Raw genomic sequence first — 19,194 nt, forward strand, 5'->3', positions numbered from 1 at the left:
TTGTTTACAACCATGAGGATCTCGTACTCGCCCAGGGTGGGACCTGCCAAGGAAATCGCTCGCCCGGAGAAGATTTGGTGCCATGAGGAACAAGCACCGACCCATTTCCATCCCGGCAGCCAACACCCCCCCCCGGGTTGGCACGGGGACACTTTCCCTCCCAGCAACCCCCTCCCTAAAAAACAAAAACCACAACACGAAAAACAACAAAACAAAACAAAAAAAAACAAACCCCAACCCGCTCCAAGATCAACCCAACCTGGGCCAACACAAACCGGCTGCGGCAGGAAGCAAAGAGCACCCGGTGCCTTCCCAACCGGCACCGGCGCTACCAAAGCCGGGTCAACCAACCAGGAAACCACCCATGCAAATGCCGGTGGGGGAAGAAGGATCCAAATGTCTCCATCCTCCTCCACGCCGGTGGAGGAAGCAGAGGGATGGCTCCTGTCTCCTGTACTCCCCGAATCCCGGGGCACTTTGGGTGTGAAAACGGGGGTGAGCGGCATCGGTTGGGACAACCAACTGACTTCAGATCTTTGGGGTTATTTCTGCATCATCCGGCCCCAAAAAAAACCCCTCCTGGCCAGAGGGGAAGACACTGACTGCGCTCCCGGAACAGAGCCAAATCCCAACCACATCCTGGTTGGAAGAAGAGGACCCAGAGCCACCAATCCCCTTTTGCAACCATCCATCCATTCATCCATCCATCTGTCCCGACGGTTAAATGGGAACAGGCCTGACCTGACCCAGAGGGTATCGCCAAGGATCAGCAGCTCCGGTGCTGCCCGGCATTACCGAGGCTCTTATCACCGTAATAACCCATTAACCAAACGAGCCCAACTCTGCAATCTCTCCTTATAAGGCCGGGACGGCTGTGGGGAGCCAGGGCTCCCCGGGGGAGACTCAGAGCTGAGTCACCCGGCAGGGCTCAGCCAGGAGCCGGGCGGGAGCCGGGGAAGGCGCCCGAGCACCCGCGGTCCTTCGGCCGCCAACTTTTGGGGATCCCTCCAGTCGCCAAAACCCCAACCCCTGAGCGCCGTTGGGGGTCCCTTCCCATGGCCAAAGCTTGAGCCAAGAGCCGGATCATCGAACGCCGACGGCTTGGGGGGAACCTTTCCAGTCACCAAAACTCACGCCAAGAGCCGGATCGCCGAGTGCCACCGCCGGGTTCACCCCTTTGGCGGGCGCCGGGACGGCCTTGGGGCGCTGCCAGCCCCACCCAGGGCCCGTCCTGGTGGCGATGGCGCCAGTGGCAATGGCCTGGCTGGTGGTGGCCATGGCCCTGGCGGAGGTGACTGAGAAAAAACCGTGATGAGGAAGGGATAGTGCGAGGCCTGCCCATAACCCGGGCGGGTGAGCGCCAAACCCGGGGGTGCCGGCACCCCAGGAGCCTCTCGGGGGCCGCGTTACCCCAAAAATCCCATTATCCGGGAAGGGCTCGGGGCAGTGGGGCCCAGGAACCCCTAAAGCACGATGGGACCTGTGTGACCCCAACACCAACACCGGGGCTCCCCTGGACGAGGTTCCCACCCCCGCCTGCCCACACGGGGGTCACCGAGCCCCCGGGGTCCGACCCAGAGAGGGACCCAGCGGCGGGGAGACCCCCAGAGGGACCCCAGGGATCCCCGGACACGGCGGGGAAGCCACGCGGGTGGGTGCTGGCAGCGGGCCGGGAGCCCCCGGGGCAGGGGTGGGGCAGGGGTGGGGCAGGGTGGGGCAGGGGTCGGTCGGGGGTCTCACCGGGGTCTCTCCGTGGGGCCGCAGGTCCAGCACCGCGCACCAACCGCTCCGCCCGGTCATGGCCCCGCCGCGCCGCGCGGCCACCGCCCCGCGCTTTAAGCGACCACGCCCACCGGGAGACCACGCCCGTGGAGGAACCACGCCCATGTAAGACCACGCCCCTTCCCGGCACGCCGACCACACCCTCTCCAGCTGTGACCACGCCCTCTCCGCTCTAGCCCCGCCCATCGCCGCCTTGGCGCGCTGAGCGCGGTCCCGGTTCCTGCTGGGTTCCACTCGAATTCCACCCAAATTCCTGCCGAGTTCCAACCGGATCCGCGCCAAGGCCCCGCCAAGCCACAGCCAGCTCCGCCGAGCCCCTCCCCAGCGCTGTCAGTCCCAGTGAAACCATTCCAGCGCCTGCCCAGCAGTGTCAAACCACACCACGCCACGGTGTCCCCACAACGCGAGGTGGTGCCCCCCAAACCATCCCATGGCGTCCCCCAAACCATCCCATGGCGTCCCCACCCATACCAGGGTGTCCCCCAAACCCTGCCAAGACCGCTCCCTTCATACCTCGTTGGGGGTCTCTGGTCCCAGGGGCCATCCCAGCTCCACGGGAGGTGCCTCAGGGTCACTGCCCACACGCCGGGGTCCTGCCCCGTGCCGGTGCCGGGGTCCGGGCACTGCCAGGGTGGGTGTCCCCGAGCCTGAGTGGGTGTCCCCGTGGCTGGGTGGGTGTCCCCGTGGCTGGGTGTGCCACTGCCACCTCTCTCTGCCGGGCACTAATTGCCAGATGCCGGTGCGATGAGCTCAGCCGGCCTCAGGTCACCACCAGCCCCAGCCCTGCCGGAGCCACGCTGCAGCCTCCTGCGGTCACCGGGGCCACGCTCCGGCCCCGGGGTGGGGACAGCCCGGCCCTGGGGGGGGGTCAGGGCAGCGGGATTTGTGCAGGATGGAGGATATCGGTTCCCCCGGGGCTGGTGGCAAAGCTGGGGACTGGCCAGCCTCGGTCACACTCAACCACCAGAGCCAGCCTCTTGTCCCCGTGTGTCCGTCCCCCCCCAACCCCTGCGCTGCCCACAGGGGAAACTGAGGCACAGCAGGGCCCCTACCCCTCGCCGGGCCGAGCAGCCGCTGGGGAAACCGGGGCACAGGGTGGGGACGGCGGTTGACCTCGGCTCCGACACGCGTGTCCGGGAGGAGCCGAGGGCAGAACCGGTTGTGCCGGCCCGGTTTAGCTGCAGCGGGGACGCCGTGGGTGCGGGGCCAAGTGCCCGGCACGCTGAGCCTGGCATGGCCACGGGAGGTGGTGACAGAGCCAGGGCCCGTGGTGAGCAGAGAGGGGACAGGGCAGCGTCCACCCCCCCTCCGGCTCCATCCCCGTTACACAGCAATGGAGAGCAGGAGGGGAAACTGAGGCAGCAGGGACGGGGTGACCGTGGAGGGATGCACCAGCCCAGCCCCGCTGGAGGCCACGGAGGGGAACTGCGGGAACCATCTGCCAATCACGGCCACGGCACTCATTAGCAGTTGGCAAACTTCCCACCCTTCTTAATTAGCGATAACGGAGGATTTATCTCCAGGCCAGATCCAGAGGAACGGGGCAGGAGCTGAGTTTCCTGAGCGGGGCAGGAGCCTGGTGCCACCCAGCCCGAGGTTCTGGAGCCCAGGTCACCTCTCCAGCCCCGGGTGGATGAGGAGCTGTGGGCCTTAAAATGTCCATTTTTATTTAAAATAGCGCTTGAAGAGGGAGAGGGGCAGCGGGGGGGTGAAGGGCAGCTGTGTATAAAAATAAACTGGGGGGGCTGGAGCCGCGGGTGCCCCCGGACCCTCCGGCTGCCCCGTGGGAGCCTGATCCCCATGGGTCATGTCCTGGACACCGTGGTCACAGTGTCCTGGTGGGACCCAGCCACCAAGGGGGACATCAGCAGAAAGCCACGTTGCAAACACTCCCTGAGACCTGTGTGAAGATGAGGAGGCGAGACAGTGTCCGGGGGTTCCACCCCCCCGGCACCTTCCTTCGTGGGCCGGTTCTGGGGACAGGAGAGGTGTCAGCAGGAGCTGGTCTGGAGGTTGGGTTCGTTGAGCAGCGAGGCGATGGAGGAGGGGCCGTAGGCGCTGTCGAAGTCCTCGTCGGAGCTGAGCTGCTCGTCTTGCAGCGAGGAATCCGCAGCCGAGCGGGCGGCCTTGCGCCTGGGCAGGGAGCAGAGGGCTCAATCCCCATCACCGGGTGGCTGGGACAACCTCCCCCTTGTCCCCACCCTTGGGTTCCTACCAGGCCTCCTTTTCCAGCGCCTTGACCCGGTTCTGGAGCTGCTCGTTGAGCTCGTGCTGCTCCTCCAGCTCCCTCTGTGCCTTCTTGCGGGCGCCTTCCAGCCGCTCGATCTCCTCCTCGGCCTCGTCCACTTGGCGCTTCAGGGCCTTCACCCGCAGGCTCAGCTGAGGACAGAGGATCAGGATGCCCTGAAGACCCCGAGAGCGGGGGGTCCCAAGCCCCTCGGTGGCCTCGAGGGCCCAGCACCCACCTGGTCCTTCTGGTCGTTGACGTGTTGCCGTTCGTCATCGATCTGGATGCTCAGCTCCTTCACCTTCCTCTCCAGCTTGCGGTTGGAGGACAGCAGGAGGTTCTTCTCCCTGTGGTCAAGCAACGAGCCGTGACCCAGCTGATCCAGCACCCACCCAGGGACCCCCGGGGTTGGGGGGGGGGGGCTGCAGGCTGGTACCTCTCCTCCACCTGCAGCTTGTCCTGCAGCTCCTCCAGCCTTGCCTCCAGCTGCGGGACGTGGCCGCTGGGTTTGTGCAGCCCCTCCGAGCTGGCCAGGCGGCTCTTCAGCTCCTTGTTCTGTGGGGAGAGAAAAAAAACCAAACAACACCCCAAAAACCTCCTCTGTCAGCACAACCCCCCCACCCCGGGCTCCCCCAGGCACCGAAAGGGCTTGTGTAAATCCTGGTGGTGAGTCAGGTCCCAGAAACCCTTTCCCAAGGAGGAGACGTCAGGAGCTGGGTTGTATAACAGCAATTAGCGGTGCTGGCACCCGCTGGGGCACGAGGCAAGACCGGGATCTGCCGGGGACCAACGGGTGCAAGACACCCCCCAGCTCCACGATGCTCATCCCACCCTCAGCTCCCCAGTTCCTGCTCCCAAACCCCCTTGTTGGCCAAACCCATCCCACAAAGCACCCGGAGCCCCTCTGCCAGCCCGGTGGCCCCGTGGTGTCAGCTCCGTGTTTGTCTTGGCAGCGGGAACTCCGCACCGGGAACAAGAAGAGCTCCGGGAGCAGCGTTCCCACCGGACGGGGTTGGGTAACCACGGGTTTGGAGCACAAGCCCGGGCAGGCTGGCAGGGAGCCGCCAGGAAAGGGGGGAATCCCATGGGAATGCCACCCCGGGGGATGCCGGGTGGCTCCTGGAATGCTCCCCACCGTGGCTTGGCCGTACCTGCCTCTCCAGGGAGACCTTGTCACATTCCAGGTCCTGGCGCGTGGAGCGTTCCTGGAGCAGCTCCGCCCGCAGCTGCTCGATCTGGAGACAAGGACAGGGACACACGTGGGGTTAGGAACACACGTGGGGTTTGCTGCCATCACCCAGCACTGGGGGCACCCCCATGGCACTGGGGCTGTGGAGCATGGGGGGACTCGGAGCACCCACAGCGCCCATCCCACTCAGCTGAGCCCCCCGGGATTGCCAGGAGATCCCACCCTGTCCTCACAAACACAAAACCCACTTTCCAGGGATTTCTTTAGTTTTTCCTTGTGCTGAGCACTGATAATTTCTGCTCGTGCCCAAACCAGTTTTTCTGACACCCGCTAAGGACTCCTGAAGGGGGGTTTCACCCCAGTGGCCCATTTGGACCTGTTACCCAGCACTGTTCTGCTGGACTCAGGGGGGTTCTGCCACAGCAGTGCCTGCTCTACCTGATCTCTGCTCCGGTTCACCCTCTCTGTCAGCAGCTCTACTGTTGTCCTCTCCTCATCCAGCTCCACCTCCAGGTGTTTGGACTTCTCCTGCCAGGGGATGGGAGCAGAAGGGTCCATTTGGACTGGGCACAGTTTGCTCTAACAACTCTTCCCAGCAAAACCCAGCCAGCCCCGGGGGGCAGGGGAAGGGGGATGCTCAGGTGCCAGGCATGGCACCCACCACCCCATCAGGGTAGAACAACCCCCAGAGCAACAGCCTGCAGCGAGCAGACAAGAACAAAAAGCTGAGACAGGACAGAAGCTGAGCTGGCAATTAATAATGATAATTAATAACTGCTCTTCCGCAGAGGCTGCGGGGTGGAGGATGCCGGGCGAGCTCTGCCCCTTGCTGTCAGCACCCAGCACTGCAGGAGCAGGGTGGGTGGTTTTGGGGTGCTGGGCAGTGCTCCCCACCTCCAGGGCCTTGACGTGCCGCGAGCGATCGTCCTGGGAGCGCTTCTTGGTCTCCAGGTCCTGCTCCAGGTTGTGCAGGCGCTGCAGCAGAACCTCCCTGTCCAGCACCGCGCTCTCCCGCTCCTCCTGGCTCTCCTGCAGCGCCTGCTTCAGCCGGGACACCTGCGCCCACGGAAGGAAAAGGTGTCCCCCACGTCAGATGTGTCCCCAAGAGTCCCTGCAAAGGGAGGGAGGGGACGGTGTGGGGACCCGGTGCCCGCCCAGCCCTCGCCACACCTCATCCTGCAGCCTCCCCATGCTGAACTGCATCTTCTCCACCTCAGCACCCCGATCCTTGGCCTGCTTCTGGGAATCCGTGATCTCCTTCCGGGACTTCTCCTTGAACTCCTCCAGCTGAGACTTCAGCTCGGCCAAGGAGCTGTGAGACTCCTCCGTCATCTGCTCCAGCTGCGGCACAGCGGGGACAGCTCAGGAGCAGCCCCAGACTGGTGGGACTGGCGGTGGGAGAGGACACCCGTGGGCTGGGGGGGACATTCTTGCCCCGGGGGCTCAGGAGCATCACAACCAGGGCTGCAAGGAGGACCCCAGACTCCTGCAGGAGCTGCCTGGGGAAGGGCAGGGGACAACGTGGCCTTGGGACATCGCGGGATGCCAGTGCCTGGATTTATGGAGTCTCTTGGGACATCAGGGAAGGATGAGTCCCATCCAGCTCCAAAGATCCACACCCATAGTCCCGGCTCCCTCCCCTGACCCATCTCAGAGATTTCCCCCCCCCAGGCACCCCAACCTCTTTGTTGAGCTTCTCGGTGGTGCGATCCAGCAGACGCTTCTGCTCCTCCAGCTCGCTCTTGGCGCGCTTGAGCTGCTCCTTCTGCCGCTGCTCCTCCTGGAAGGAGCTGCTCAGCTCCCGGTGCTCCTGGGCCAACCTGGACAGACCCCTCTGGGCCTCCTCCAGCCGCATCTCCAAAGACCTCTTGGCCATCAGCAGCTCCTGCTCCCGCTCCGTGGCTTCACCCAGGGTCTCCTCCATCTGCCTGCGCTCAGCCTGCCAGGAGAGAGCTCTGGAAATTCCTTCCTGGGACACGGGGACAGCTCAAGGAAGCTTCAGGATGGTCCCAGTACCTCCAGTTTGGTGACCTTCTCCTTGAGCCGCACTTGGGAGCCCTCCCAGTTCTCGCCCAAGCGCTCATACTCCTTCAGCTGCATCTCCATCCCCAGGATCTTCCTCCTCAGGTCATCGTTCTGCTCCTGCAGCTCCCGCAGGGTGGACTCCACCGCCTTCCTCGCCCGCTCCGACGCCTCCCGCGCGCTCTCCAGCGTTGCCTTCGCCTGCACGACACAACCATGGCACAGGGTGGACCCAGAGGCTGAGCTGGGGGAGTAGGGAGGGCTTGGGGGGCAATTTGGGCATTGGGAGGGTGGATCCGGGGCTGCAGGTTCCACTCATCACCTCATGGATGCAAAATCTGGGGGCTGGGGACAAGGCATGAGGGCAGCCCAGGGTGGGGATGGCTCCTTGGCTCCTTGGCTCACCTTGTTGGCCTCATCCCGCTCCTCCTGGAGCTGCTGCAGGTCCCCACGGAGCCGCTCCAGCTCCCCGTGGTGATTGGAGGTCTCCTCCTTCATGGTGCCCCGCAGGACCCTCAGCTCCCGCTCCCGCTCCTCCCGGCCCTGCTGCTCCTCTGCCAGCTCCCGCTGCACCTCCCGCAGCTCCTGACAAGCAGGGGATGGAGGGGTTGGGGACCCTGGGGGATGGACACTGGCCCCGGGGCTGTGTCCACCTCCCCCTCCTTGGTCACCCACCTTCCTGAGAGCCTCCAGCTGCCCGGGATCCACCGCGCTGCTCCGTGCCTGCTCCGCCTGCTCCCGGGCGGCCGCGAATCGTTCCTGCAGCTCCCGCAGCTCCTCCTCGAACTCCTCCCTCTCCAGCTTCACCTGCAGCAGCCTGGAGAGGAGCAGGATGAGGACACCCACAATTCACAACCATCTCCTCGAGTCCTACATCCCCGTTCCCAGCGTGTCCAGAGAGTGGCACCATCACCTTCCTCCCCATGTGCCCAGGGGAAGGGAAAGCCAGCCCTGGCCCAGCTCCTGGCCCACTTTAACAGGGTTTGGGGTAGAGATGCTGGATGGTGGGGGGGAGATGGAACCCCCAGAAAGGTGCTCGTGCCTCTGGTGCAGCTGCAGTCCCAACACTTACTCCTGCTTGGTGTTACGGAGCTCATCCTTGTTCTTCTGGAACATCTCCCTCCAGTGCCCCGTCTCCTCTGCGCTCTCCTCCAGCTCCCGCTGGAGGTTCCTCACCACCGTGTTGATCTTCTGCCTCTCTGACTCCAGGTTGGCCTGATCCTGGAGGGAAAAAACAAGCAGCATCCTCACGGGATGCTCCAGGGTCCTGCCCTGGTTAATGTCCCCAAACCAACCAGGGGACCCACACAGGGGGGTCTTGGGGACCTCCCTTCACCCCTCTGCCAACCATCTCCACTCCAGCAGGGCGAGTTTGGAGCAGGACACAAACCCAGCTTCCAGCTCAGAACCAGTCAGGGAGGGGGGAATTCCAGGACCCCTCCTCAGCAAGACCCCACCCCTCCCCTGAGGGTCAGACCTGTGCCATGTTCTCCACACTGCGCCGCAGCTGCTCCATGTCGCTCTGGCACTGCTGCCGGACTCGGTCCAGCTCCTTGTCATGGTTGGACACCTCCTCCTTCAGGGCTCCTTTCAGCGCCGTCAGCTCCCGCTCCCGCAGCCTCAGCTGCTCCTCCTGCCTCTGCCGCCAGCCCAGGGCCTCCTCCAGCTCCTCACGCGTCTCCAGCAGCTCCTGGCCGGAGGGGACAGATGGGTTTGGTGGCAGTCAAGTGGCCCTGGGGGACAAAGCTGGCACCACCCCCACCCTACCTTGTACAAAGCTTCGCCGTCCGGGGATGCGCCGGAGCCCTGGCGCAGGCGGTCGAGCTCCCGGTGCGTGGCCACCAGCTGCTCCTCGCAGTGGCCCAGCTGCCTCTCCACCTGCTCCTTGGCCAGTTTCACCTCGCCCAGCCTGGAGAGCAGCCCCAGGCTCCTTCAGCACCCACCCATCACCCACCCAAGGGCTGCAGCACCCCGGGAACCACCCGCACCCACACCCTCATGGTGCCCCCCGCCAGCATCCCCACCCCCCTGTCCCCCAGAGCATTCCCTGCAGTTCTTACTCCTGCAAACTCCTCTGCAGCTCCTGGTTCTTCTTCTCCAGGGCCCCCCGCAGCCTCTGGCTCTCCCCCTCAGCCTCTCCCAGCCGGGCTTCCAGGGCCCGAGCAGAGCCACTGCCCCCCGGCTCCCTGCTCAGCTCCAGCTTCTGGCGAAGCTGCAGGAGAGGGGACAGAGGTGACATCTCCAGGACCCCAGGACAGAGGTCTGCACCCTCCCAGCAACTCCGAGACACCCCAGGAGCAAACATGTTCTCTCCTGGGCAGCCAAGTGAAGGGGGATCAGAGCAGGGACCCACAGCACTCCCCCCACACCCAGGGATATCAACTGCAACCCCCACATCTCCCCCAGCGCCCCTGACCTTCTGCCTGGCTTCACCTTGGTCTCCTCATCGAGTTTCTCCTGCAACTCCTCCACCCTTCTGGCCAGATCTCTGTGCTGAGGCTGGGAACACGCCACAGCCTTGGTGGGTACCTGCAGAGACCCCCCCTGGGCTCACTGGGTGGGCTCAGGGTACCACAACCCCCCCAGGGCCACCACTCTGGCCCCAGCTAGCCATGCACCCACCAGTGTCCCATCCCCAGCACGCGGGAGTCCCTGGGGGTCTTGGGGAGCTGTGTTCCCCCAAAGTGGGGAGCAGCACTGGGGTGTCCCCAACTCACCACCAGCTCCTGCATCTTCTCCAGCAGCCGGGTGGTTTTCCTCTTCAGGGAGATTTCGCTCTCACTGCTCCTGTGGGTGCCAGAGCGGGGGCACAGGGTTGGGGACAGGGGGACAGCCAAGCCTGGGGTGCAGGAACACCCCCAGTGCTCTGCCACTTTTTTCCCCCAAACCCCGAATCACCCCACAGCAACCCATCTGCAGCTGGAGGGGGTCTCGGGGAGTCTCACCCCTCCTTCAGGATGCTGTAGATGAGCTCCTTGGGGTGCTCGCTGCTGCCGGGCTGGGCCACCTCCCGCTGGTCCCGCAGCAGGTCAGGGGTGGATTTGAGCTGCCACGAAGAACACAATCCCTCAGCTCCGGCAAGGACACGAGTGTGTCCCCCACTGCCCCTCCTGGATCCCCCCAGTTTAGGGGCTGGTGACCCCTGTGACCCCAGCAGGATCCATCCCCAGTACCTGCAGCTCTGCCCGGGCTTTGCTCTGCAGCCGCTCGCCCGTCGGCTCCTCGGACCCCCGGCCCCTCGCCCCGCTCAAGCTGCCGGGGGGCACCGTGGGCTGGGGGCTCAGACTGCCAGCCCCCTGCCCAGCACTGGGGGGCACACGGCTGTCCAGGCTCTGGGAGCGTTTCCTTTCCTGCGTGGGGATCCGTCCCCTTCGGGCTGCCCGCCCGCGTGGCTGCCCCTGGCCGCCGAATTTACTGATGAGCGAATCCACCGAGGAGAGGGGTTTGGTGTCCACATCACCCACGGACACCTCCGTGTCTGAGGAAGGGTCCTTGGCCATGGCCCTGGTGCCCGGTGCCACGTTCCCCATGCTGCTGCTTTTACCCCCGGCCAGGGCCCGGGGCTGCCGGTTGCCGCTGGCCCAGGGAGCGCCGGTGGCCAAGGGTTCATCCACGATGGCTCCGAGCAGGTCCCCGTGGGACTGCGTCCTCCTCAGCTCCTCGCCCAGCGGGCGCCGGCCCGGGGGAGGTTTGGGTTGGTACCGGGAGGTCCCCGAGACCCCGTTGGGCTCCTCATCCGAGGTGCTGTAGGTCGAGCCGTGCCGGGGTTGCCTCCCGGCATACGGATTTTCCGGCAGGTCCGAGTCGGAGCTGATGGAGCCGGAGGGTTTGGGGCCAGCGGGGGGGCTGGGGTAGGAGCCCTCACTCTTGATCTGCACCCCGAAGGAGTCGCCGCCCTTCTCGCCGCTGTTGAGGACCACGAAGGGCTGCCCGGCGATGCCCTGCACCCGCACGGCCACCCCGTAGGAGCCCGGTTTGCCCCTGGCCCGGGGGGGTCTGCGGGGCTCCTGCAGGTCGTTGATGAAGCGGATCTGGACGCCGTAGTCCACCGGGTTCTGCTTCTCCGCCATCGCCGTGCTCGCCGGACGCTCCATCGCCGGAGCTCAGCTCCGCGGGCCTGAGGGGTGCAGCAGGAGGACGGGGTCGGTGTGGGGCGAGGGTCCGGCAGGCAGGACGGGTGCCAGAGGACATCGGTGCCAGCGCTGCAGCGCCCCAGGACACGACGGGGACACGGCACCGGCATCGCCCGGCTGCTCCCGGGAGCGGGGACACGGAGGAGGGCAGAGACAGACACCCCCCCCCTCCCGCCCCCCAGCACCCACCCCTCACCGTGTCCCCCGCTCGCCCTCGGTGTCCGGACCCCGGGCCGGGCTCCGCAGCCGCGCTCGGCTCCCGCAGCCTCCCGCATCCCGCAGAACGCCGCAGCCGCGCTGCAGCCGGAGCTCCGGCCTCCCCCCCAGCATCACCCCAGCGCTCGCCAGCCCCACAGCCGGGGTCCCGGGGGGGGGGGACGGAGATGAGCAGTGACATATTGGGAGCAGCGTGATGCATCCCGCCCCCCGCCTCCCAGGGCGATGCCGGACGGCAGGAGCGGGAGAGGGGAGGGGGGAACGGGCAGGGGGAGGGGGGACTGAGCTCCCCTATAGCACCGAGGAGATGGGGTTGAGTGATGGACAAACCCCTGAGCCCCCGGGATAGAGTTTTAACCCCCTGAGCACCGTCTGGAAATAAACAGAGAGCGGTGCTGAGCGCTCGACATCCCCCGGGAGGGGACCCTGGGGTGCAGCGGGACCCTCAGCCGGGCCGAGGGGGTCAAAACAAACCCTACGGGGAGGAAAGCAACCCTCAACCCGGCTTTCAGTTCTCAGCTCAGGTCCCTCCAAGCAGCCCTGGCCCCTGGATGTGGGGGGAGCAATGGGATTGCCCTCAGGGTCTCCCACAGCTCACACCAACCCTGAGCCAACATCTCCCCCCGCGTCCACTATGGGGGGCAGAAGGCCGAGCCCCCCCTCTGCCGGGAGACCCCCTTGACTCTACAGCTGGAGGGGGGAGAAAGAGCAGGAGCTGGGGCTGATTCCCGAGGGGAAGGAGAGGGCAGGACAGCCCAGGCTGGTGAGCTCGTTATCCCTGCCCGGTGTCCAGCTAACGAGATCAGCCACAGACACGGATAAACCCCCTGAGCCCGGAGCCCCGACAGCAAATCCAATCAGTCCCAGGGTAGGGAGGGGGCTGAGGGCAGCGAAACCAACCTGCCGCGGCGAAACCAGGAGAGAGAACCAGCAAAAAGTCAGGATTTTCCAGGGCTGCCAGTGTCCAAAGTGCGGCCGGCGACGAGGCAAGGGGCGGGCGGGGAAGGGGGCTCGGCCCCCGCCGCTATCGGGGTGGGAACCTCGAGGCCGGGGCCTTGGGAAGACCTTTGGATGGGCGGCACGGCACGGGCGTGGCATGGCATGGCATGGAAGTGACATTATGGCACCGTGGTGGCACGGAGAGCAGGGCAGGGGCTCGCCGAGCAAAGCGCCGGCCGTGCCAGTGTCACCGCTGCCACCATCCAAGGCCACGCAGCCCCAGTCCTGGCAGGAACGGGGAGCAGGTGGCGGGGAGCGGCGGGGGTCGGAAGCGGCTCGGGACGGCACCGGGCTCAGACCCATTTGGCGGGGAGGGGGGGTTTGGATCTTGCCAAGGAAGCAGGGGCAGGAGATGCTGCACTCCCAGTTTCGGGGGGTCTGGAGGTGGGGGTTTGGGGAGGCGGGAGGTGAGGCAGGTGAGCCAGGCCTGGCTGGTAATCTCCCAGGAATGCCTCCCTCCTCCTGGAAAGGCTCCAGCGCCCAGATCAAGGGCTGGAGCCGGATCACATTCCTGTGGGGGAGAGCAATACCCAGCCCCGGGCTGGAAACAGCCCCAGGAGGAGATTTCACTAAAAACCGCAGGGAAGGAGCCTGGAAGCGGGAGGGATGGAGGCTAAAAATAGGCGTTATCACCCCCGGGGCGTGCGCTGGGCTCCTGCACACCTGGACCCGGCCCCGGCGGGGCTGGCAGCGCCTGTGGCACCCGCGGTGGGGGTCCCACAGCCGGCCAAGGTGAGAGCGGAGCTGGTGGGCAGCGAACCGGCAGGAGAGGGCTCTCGGCGGTGGTCACGCAGCTCCGGGAACGCAGCTCCGGGGATGGCTCCCGGCCAGCTCCGCTCGCCCGGCCCGGCCCGGTCGCACAATGAGCCCTTTGTGCCGGGGACGTTAACCCAGAAAGTTGTTTTGTAATTTGCAGGCGATGCTGGAAAAGGCTCCGAGGCCGAGCGGGAGGCGGGGGGGGCTCTGTGCTCACCCCGGCTCCCCGAAAACGCCGGGGTGGGCCAGGTGAGGGCTGCCAGGTGGGGCTGATCCCCCGCCACCGGGATCCGCCATGGGGTGACCCCAGCAGGGAGGTTGGAGCCCATTTCCGAGCTACCTGGGCCCAAACCCAGCGGGTGCCGTTCTCCCTGTGCACGGGGAGCAAAAGCTGCTGGGTTACCCCAAAGATCTGCTCCCCACGGCTCCGCTCACCTGCGCGGGTTCGTTCGGGGACAAAGCGCGGGGTGGCACCGGGCAGGGCGGGCTGTTCCTGCTCTCCCGCAAACTCCGGGGCACCAAAGCCCAGTAAATTCCCCGGCCGGTTCGGAGGAACCCGAAACCAGGGCACCTGCGTCACACCAGCGGGCTAGGGAGGCCACGACACCGCGGTGGCATCAGGCAGGGGGCTGGGAGAGGGACACCCATGGGGGAAGAAGGTGACCCCCGCGGGCAACGTCCTCGGGACTGATAAGGACCAAAACTCCTCCAACTCCAGCGGGGCCCTGGGTTAATCATCAACCCCGATACTGGAAAATCTCGTTCCCGGCCTCGCCCAGGACTGGTTTCGGAAGGTGAAGGCCTCGTCGTCCCCCCCCCCCGAGAGACCCCGTCCGTGCCCCCTGGTCAGGGCTGTCACCAAACGGAGGCCCCCGGTGTGGCACAAACCGCACCGTCCCGTGCTTACGGCAGCACCACCGGATCGGTTTACTCGTTTCCAAGCAGGTCGTGCCGGTGAAACCGGAGTGATGTCGATCTCCTGGGGATAAATATGTCCCCGGGGATGGCAGGGAGCGAGGAAGAGCCCCGGGGACATTAACGTACACCCAACAGGGTCGGGATGCTCCTGTTCGAAGGTGATGCTGCGGCTCCCAGCACTAAAAGCGGGGTGCTGGGGGGGTCTCCTGCAGCCAGGAGGGGCTCTCCCGGCAGACCTGGAGCTTCGACACTTTATCTCCGGAGATGGAACCCAGCCCGACTCCAAACCAGCTCGACTGGTCGGGGTGGTGGGAGAGGAAACCCAGCCCGGAGCCGCAAACACCCTCCCGGTGAAAAGCCGGTGACGGCAGCGGGCGGAGGTTGGGGACCCAGATATCGGGGACAACACCCAAACCCCGGATTTTTCTTTCTTATTTAAACCAGCTGCTAAAAATCCCGCCCCGGAGCGCTGGCAATTAGAGCAGCTCCCTGTGTCCGGGATCGGGAGGTGCCGGGCTGGGCCCAGCATCGCTCCCGGTGGGAGATTCCCGGGAACCCACCGGCTCCCTCCGGAACCAGCTCACCCCTCGGGGGAGCTCATTAACGCCGTGCTAATGAGGAGAAGCCGCAACAGCCACCCCATAGAGGGATGCTATAGGTGCCTTTATGGCCCTACAGAGGGGTGCTCGAGGGTCCCTGCCCAGGACAGCTGCAGGTACAACCCCCAAGGGAAGGGACAGTCCCGGGAGGGGGCAAGTAAGGGCAGTTCCTATAGGGGCTATAAGGCAGAGCAGCCCCCGGCGGAGGGGAGATGGGGAAGAGTAACAACTCAGGATACCCAGCGGGGCAGCATCCTGGGCGGTCCCTATAGGGTAGGGCACGTCCGGGTGAGAAGAACCCCTGTGGGGACGACGAGGACAAGGGCCCCCAGAGAGCCAGCCCCTATAGGACACTTCTATAGGGCAAGCCCACCCAGGTCGAGCCCCTGTAGGTCCCTTAGGGCGCAGGGCACCCCGGGTCAGCAGCCCCTATAGAAGCAGCCCCTATAGAAGGAGCCCCTATGGCTCCATCCCCTATAGAAGGAGCCCCTATAGAAGGAGCCCCTATAGCTCCCCCCCCCGCACTCACCTCCCGCCGCCGGCGCCGCTCCCGCCGCTGCCCCCCGCAACCTGTTACCTTCGCTCAGGCCCCGCCCACTCCGCCTCCCATTGGTCAACGCCGCGCAAGTCCCCGCCCATGGGCGTGGTTTTACGGCGCAGACCCCGCCCATAGCCGCGCCCCCTCCCGGCCGCGCCCCCGCCTTGTACGGCAGGTCACGTGGTGCTCCCGGGCAGCTCACACCGCGCCGCCATCTTGGGCAGGGAGCCGACACCGGGGCAGCGGCTGCTCCGTGCTGCCCGCCCGCCCGTCCCGCAGCTCGGAAACGGTGCGAGGAGGGGCGGACACGGCTCCTCCCGTCCCTCCGAGGAGCGGTTGTTGTCCCCGAGCTTTCAGGAGCCTGCAGACGAGTTCTGCCACACCCAAGACGGCGCTCGGTCCCGCCCTCTCCTCCCGGCACCCCCGGCCTACGGCGGCCGGGAGGGACCACGCTTCGCCCGCGCCTGCGCGGCACCGCCCGCACCGTGACTAAGATGGAGGCCATGGGGGTGCGGGCGCTGCCGCCGCCGCCGCCGTTCTGGGCCGGGGGTCCGGCCCCGGGTCAGTTCTACGTCCCCGGTGTGCCCGGCTCCACCACCGGCGTCCTGCCCGTCACCCGAACGCTGTGAGTGCCGGAGGGGCTGAGGGGAGTGGGGCTGGAGGGGCTGGGATGGGGTCTGGGATGGAGGGGAGGGGGCACAGGGGATCCTGCGGTGTCCGGAGAAACCGGGAGGGCGGGGATGGGAGAAATGGGGCTGGGGAGGGCAGGGGCCGGGGGGGTTTGAGGAGCTGGGGGGGCTCCCGGTGCCGGTGCTGAGGTTTGGGTCTCCAGGAGCCCGATGGTGACGGGCACCTCGGTGCTGGGAGTGAAGTTCGACGGGGGGGTGATGATCGCCGCGGACATGATGGGCTCCTACGGCTCCCTCGCCCGGTTCCGAGGCATCTCCCGGCTCCTGAAGGTGAACGACACCACCATGCTGGGGGCATCCGGAGACTACGCCGACTTCCAGTACCTCCAGCAGGTCATCGACCAGATGGTGTAAGTTCTGCTGCCCTGCTTTGGGCCGGGCTGATCCGTGTTCCAGGTCCTCAGAGGACTGAAATGTAATTAAATGCATTCACTGAGAAGGGACAGAACGAAGCCCAACTCTCCCTTGTCCTTTGACAACCTCTTTGGTGCGAGTGTCTTCTGCAAACTCTCTGCAGAGGTTCCAGGTATTCTTGGTGGCTTTTGGCTGAGTGGGTTTGAGTTATTGCTTGGGGCTGATTCACCTTTTGTAAAGTCCTGATTGAAAAGAACCTGGGGGTGTCTGCAGGGGCGTGCTCTGCCCCGTTGAGGTGGGATCCTTCTGCTCCTCCTCCTCCTCCTCCTGCTCCTCTCGTGTCCAGGAGGTTTCCAACTTCTCTCAGTTGGGTGAAATTTCTGTCTGAATCAGAATCGACGAGGAGCTGCTGGGAGATGGGCACAGCTACAGCCCCAAAGCCATCCACTCCTGGCTGACCAGGGTCATGTACAACCGGAGGTCCAAGATCAATCCCCTCTGGAACACCGTGGTCATCGGGGGCCACTACAACGGCGAGAGGTGGGCGAGGAAGAGCGTGTGGAGGTCCCCCTCGTGGGGCTGTCCTGTCCCTCAGGGGGGTGCTGAGGGGTCTCTGGCTGGGTGGGTCCTTCCCCAGCACAGCCCTGCACTCACCCACCTCTCCCTGCAGCTTCCTGGGTTACGTGGACATGCTCGGCGTGGCCTACGAAGACTCCACGCTCGCCACGGGTTACGGAGCGTACCTGGCTCAGGTAGAGTCCCTGGCTCTTGCTCAGCTGCTAAAGTCACCTCAGCACCAGGTGACTGAGCTGTTGAGCTCCTGGAATTGATTTCCCACCACCCCTACAGCCCTTGATGAGGGAAGTGTTGGAGAAGAAGCCCAGCCTGACAAAGGAGGAGGCGCGGGACCTCATCGATCGCTGCATGAAGATTTTGTACTACAGAGACGCCCGGTCCTTCAACAGGGTGAGTGCAGCATCAGAACCATCCTGACCCAGACTGGGGCTCTTACCCCTCCCTGACTGCTGGTGGGAGCTCCCCCAGGGCCCTGGAGATCCTGGGGATGGAGCTGGGCTGAGAGCAGTTGGTGCTTTCTCTCCTCAGTATGAAATCGCCATCGCCACAGAGAAGGGCGTGGAGGTGGAGGGACCCCTGACCCTGGAAGCCAACTGGGACATTGCACACTTTGTCAGGTAGTGCCACACCCACAGGGGCCACACCCACAGGGCCACACCTACTGGATCACACCCACAGGATCACACCTACTGGGTCACACCCACAGGGGTCACACCCACCAGGTCACACCTTTGGGGTCACACCTTCAGGATCACACCCACAGGGGTCACACCCACAGGGTCACACCCACAGGATCACACCCACTGGGGTCACACCCACTGGGGTCACACCCACTGAGGTCACACCCACAGGGTCACACCCACTGGATCACACCCACTGGGGTCACACCTTCAGGATCACACCCACTGGGTCACACCCATAGGGTCACACCCACTGGGCCACACTCTGAGCTCTCTGAACATGGAGGTGTGAGGTGTGGGTGGTCAGGGCCTCACCAGATGCTCCTTTGCTGCCTCCTGACCTTTTCCCATCATTTCCTTGCAGTGGCTTCGAGTGATCTCTGGGAAGCTGCTCCAGGCTCCTGTCTCCATCTCCTTCCCCTTTATATTTGCTGTCAGTCCCTTTCTCCCTTGGAAGCTCCAATCCCACGTGTTTTGGAAACAAAATAAAGGTTTTCTGCCAAGCCTGGGTGTTGTGTGAGGCTGTGGGGTGCTTCAGGACCAGGGATCCAGGAGCCCTCCTGGTTTCAGGCAGTGGTTGCTGACAGCTCTGAGTCCTCCTTTGTGCTGCCAAAGGGCAGTGAAACAAATGGCTTTTGTTCCAGGAGGTCCTGTCCTCCTCCTGTGTCCCATTTAACCCTCAGTCACCCTTCAAAAGCCACCTGTGGGCAGAACAAACCCCCAGCTGTAAAGATGTTTTCTGTAAAAAAAAAAAACAACATATATTTGTGAAGAACAAAGTGCTGGACAGAAAAGCCCAGGGGGGGTTCAGCTGCAGGGAAGGGGCTGTGGTGGCCATGGGGCACAAGTCCCTTTGGTTTCATCACCAAACACCAATTATTATTCTAAACTAATGAAGATTTTTCTCCTTTCAGTTCCTCTGGCTCTGCCACTGACACCCAGACACAATCCTGCATCTCCCTGGGAGCAGGGGACACACTGCACAGCCCAGGGATTTCATCCCCAAACAGAAGAAAAAACCATCACTGCCCCTCAGTGCTGTTTCCTGGGGAGTATTTTATTTTTTTGACTTCTTTAAAAACCAACCCAACCCCCCCAAAATAAAATACCAAGGAAATGAGCAGAGCAGGCTGTGCCCTGAACCTCCTGCAGAGCTGCAAATGGGACAGACTCTGCCTCAGGGGTTCAGTGAGCACTTTGATCCCAGATCCTCTGGGATTCCTCAGGACACAGGAAAGGGCTCTGGGTGCAGAGAGAACCCCCAGCCCGGGCTCCCTCCTGCCCAGCTTTGGGTCCCCCCTTTTATTCAGCATCACCTTCTGGCAAGAGTGAAGTTTTCTTGATAATAAAAACACATGTTTATAAATCCATTTCCCTGGTTTTATTAAATGTTCCACTTATGTACATTTTCAAGATGAACCATTTACAGGTCTGCACATGCTGCCTCCTGCTTTCCTCGGGTGCTGGGGAAGGTTCACAAAACCTCTATGGAAACAGAAAGGTGCAGGTGCTTCTG

At 64.3% G+C, this 19,194-nt stretch overlaps 2 protein-coding genes across 4 annotated transcripts; one reads left to right on the top strand and one right to left on the bottom strand.

Moving 5' to 3' along the window:
• Positions 1–3,428: 3,428 nt before the first annotated feature.
• Positions 3,429–15,407, bottom strand: CGN (cingulin). Of its 3 annotated transcripts, none has more exons than XM_030465066.1 (21): positions 15,371–15,407; positions 10,394–11,337; positions 10,166–10,266; positions 9,938–10,007; positions 9,654–9,749; positions 9,281–9,432; positions 8,988–9,129; positions 8,698–8,910; positions 8,293–8,441; positions 7,896–8,037; positions 7,626–7,805; positions 7,215–7,421; positions 6,880–7,137; positions 6,369–6,539; positions 6,093–6,254; positions 5,637–5,726; positions 5,161–5,244; positions 4,446–4,564; positions 4,248–4,356; positions 3,998–4,161; positions 3,429–3,915 (listed from the first exon to the last, which is right to left on the bottom strand). In XM_030465066.1, the coding sequence occupies exons 2-21, from the start codon at positions 11,312–11,314 to the stop codon at positions 3,774–3,776; spliced, it is 3,672 nt and encodes a 1,223-aa protein (XP_030320926.1). In that variant the 5' UTR covers positions 11,315–11,337; positions 15,371–15,407; the 3' UTR covers positions 3,429–3,773. The 3 variants fall into 3 exon arrangements, with proteins under 3 accessions (XP_030320926.1, XP_030320928.1, XP_030320927.1); XM_030465068.1 differs by lacking the exon at positions 15,371–15,407 and adding an exon at positions 13,760–14,166; XM_030465067.1 differs by lacking the exon at positions 15,371–15,407 and adding an exon at positions 12,470–13,058.
• A 424-nt stretch (positions 15,408–15,831) lies between these two features.
• PSMB4 (proteasome subunit beta 4) lies at positions 15,832–18,184 on the top strand. Its single transcript, XM_030465087.1, has 7 exons — positions 15,832–16,004; positions 16,212–16,418; positions 16,816–16,962; positions 17,093–17,174; positions 17,272–17,388; positions 17,527–17,615; positions 18,043–18,184. Exons 1-7 carry the CDS (start codon positions 15,874–15,876, stop codon positions 18,053–18,055), a joined length of 786 nt encoding a protein of 261 aa, XP_030320947.1. The 5' UTR covers positions 15,832–15,873; the 3' UTR covers positions 18,056–18,184.
• Positions 18,185–19,194: the final 1,010 nt, after the last annotated feature.

Source organism: Calypte anna, chromosome 25 (assembly GCF_003957555.1).
Source record: "Calypte anna isolate BGI_N300 chromosome 25, bCalAnn1_v1.p, whole genome shotgun sequence".
Lineage (NCBI taxonomy): Eukaryota > Metazoa > Chordata > Aves > Apodiformes > Trochilidae > Calypte > Calypte anna.

What these genes read in the sequence shown, in the direction of transcription:
- PSMB4 (XM_030465087.1), top strand. Translation starts at nt 15,874, where the DNA reads ATGGAGGCCATGGGGGTGCGGGCGCTGCCGCCGCCGCCGCCGTTCTGG. An exon ending in CTGCCCGTCACCCGAACGCT is followed by an intron (nt 16,005 to 16,211) that starts GTGAGTGCCGGA and finishes TTGGGTCTCCAG; the next exon opens with GAGCCCGATGGTGACGGGCA. An exon ending in ACGGAGCGTACCTGGCTCAG is followed by an intron (nt 17,175 to 17,271) that starts GTAGAGTCCCTG and finishes CCACCCCTACAG; the next exon opens with CCCTTGATGAGGGAAGTGTT.
- CGN (XM_030465066.1), bottom strand. Translation starts at nt 11,314, where the DNA reads ATGGAGCGTCCGGCGAGCACGGCGATGGCGGAGAAGCAGAACCCGGTG. An exon ending in GTGTGGAGAACATGGCACAG is followed by an intron (nt 8,442 to 8,697) that starts GTCTGACCCTCA and finishes TTTTCCCTCCAG; the next exon opens with GATCAGGCCAACCTGGAGTC. An exon ending in AGGTCTCCCTGGAGAGGCAG is followed by an intron (nt 4,565 to 5,160) that starts GTACGGCCAAGC and finishes CTCTCCCCACAG; the next exon opens with AACAAGGAGCTGAAGAGCCG.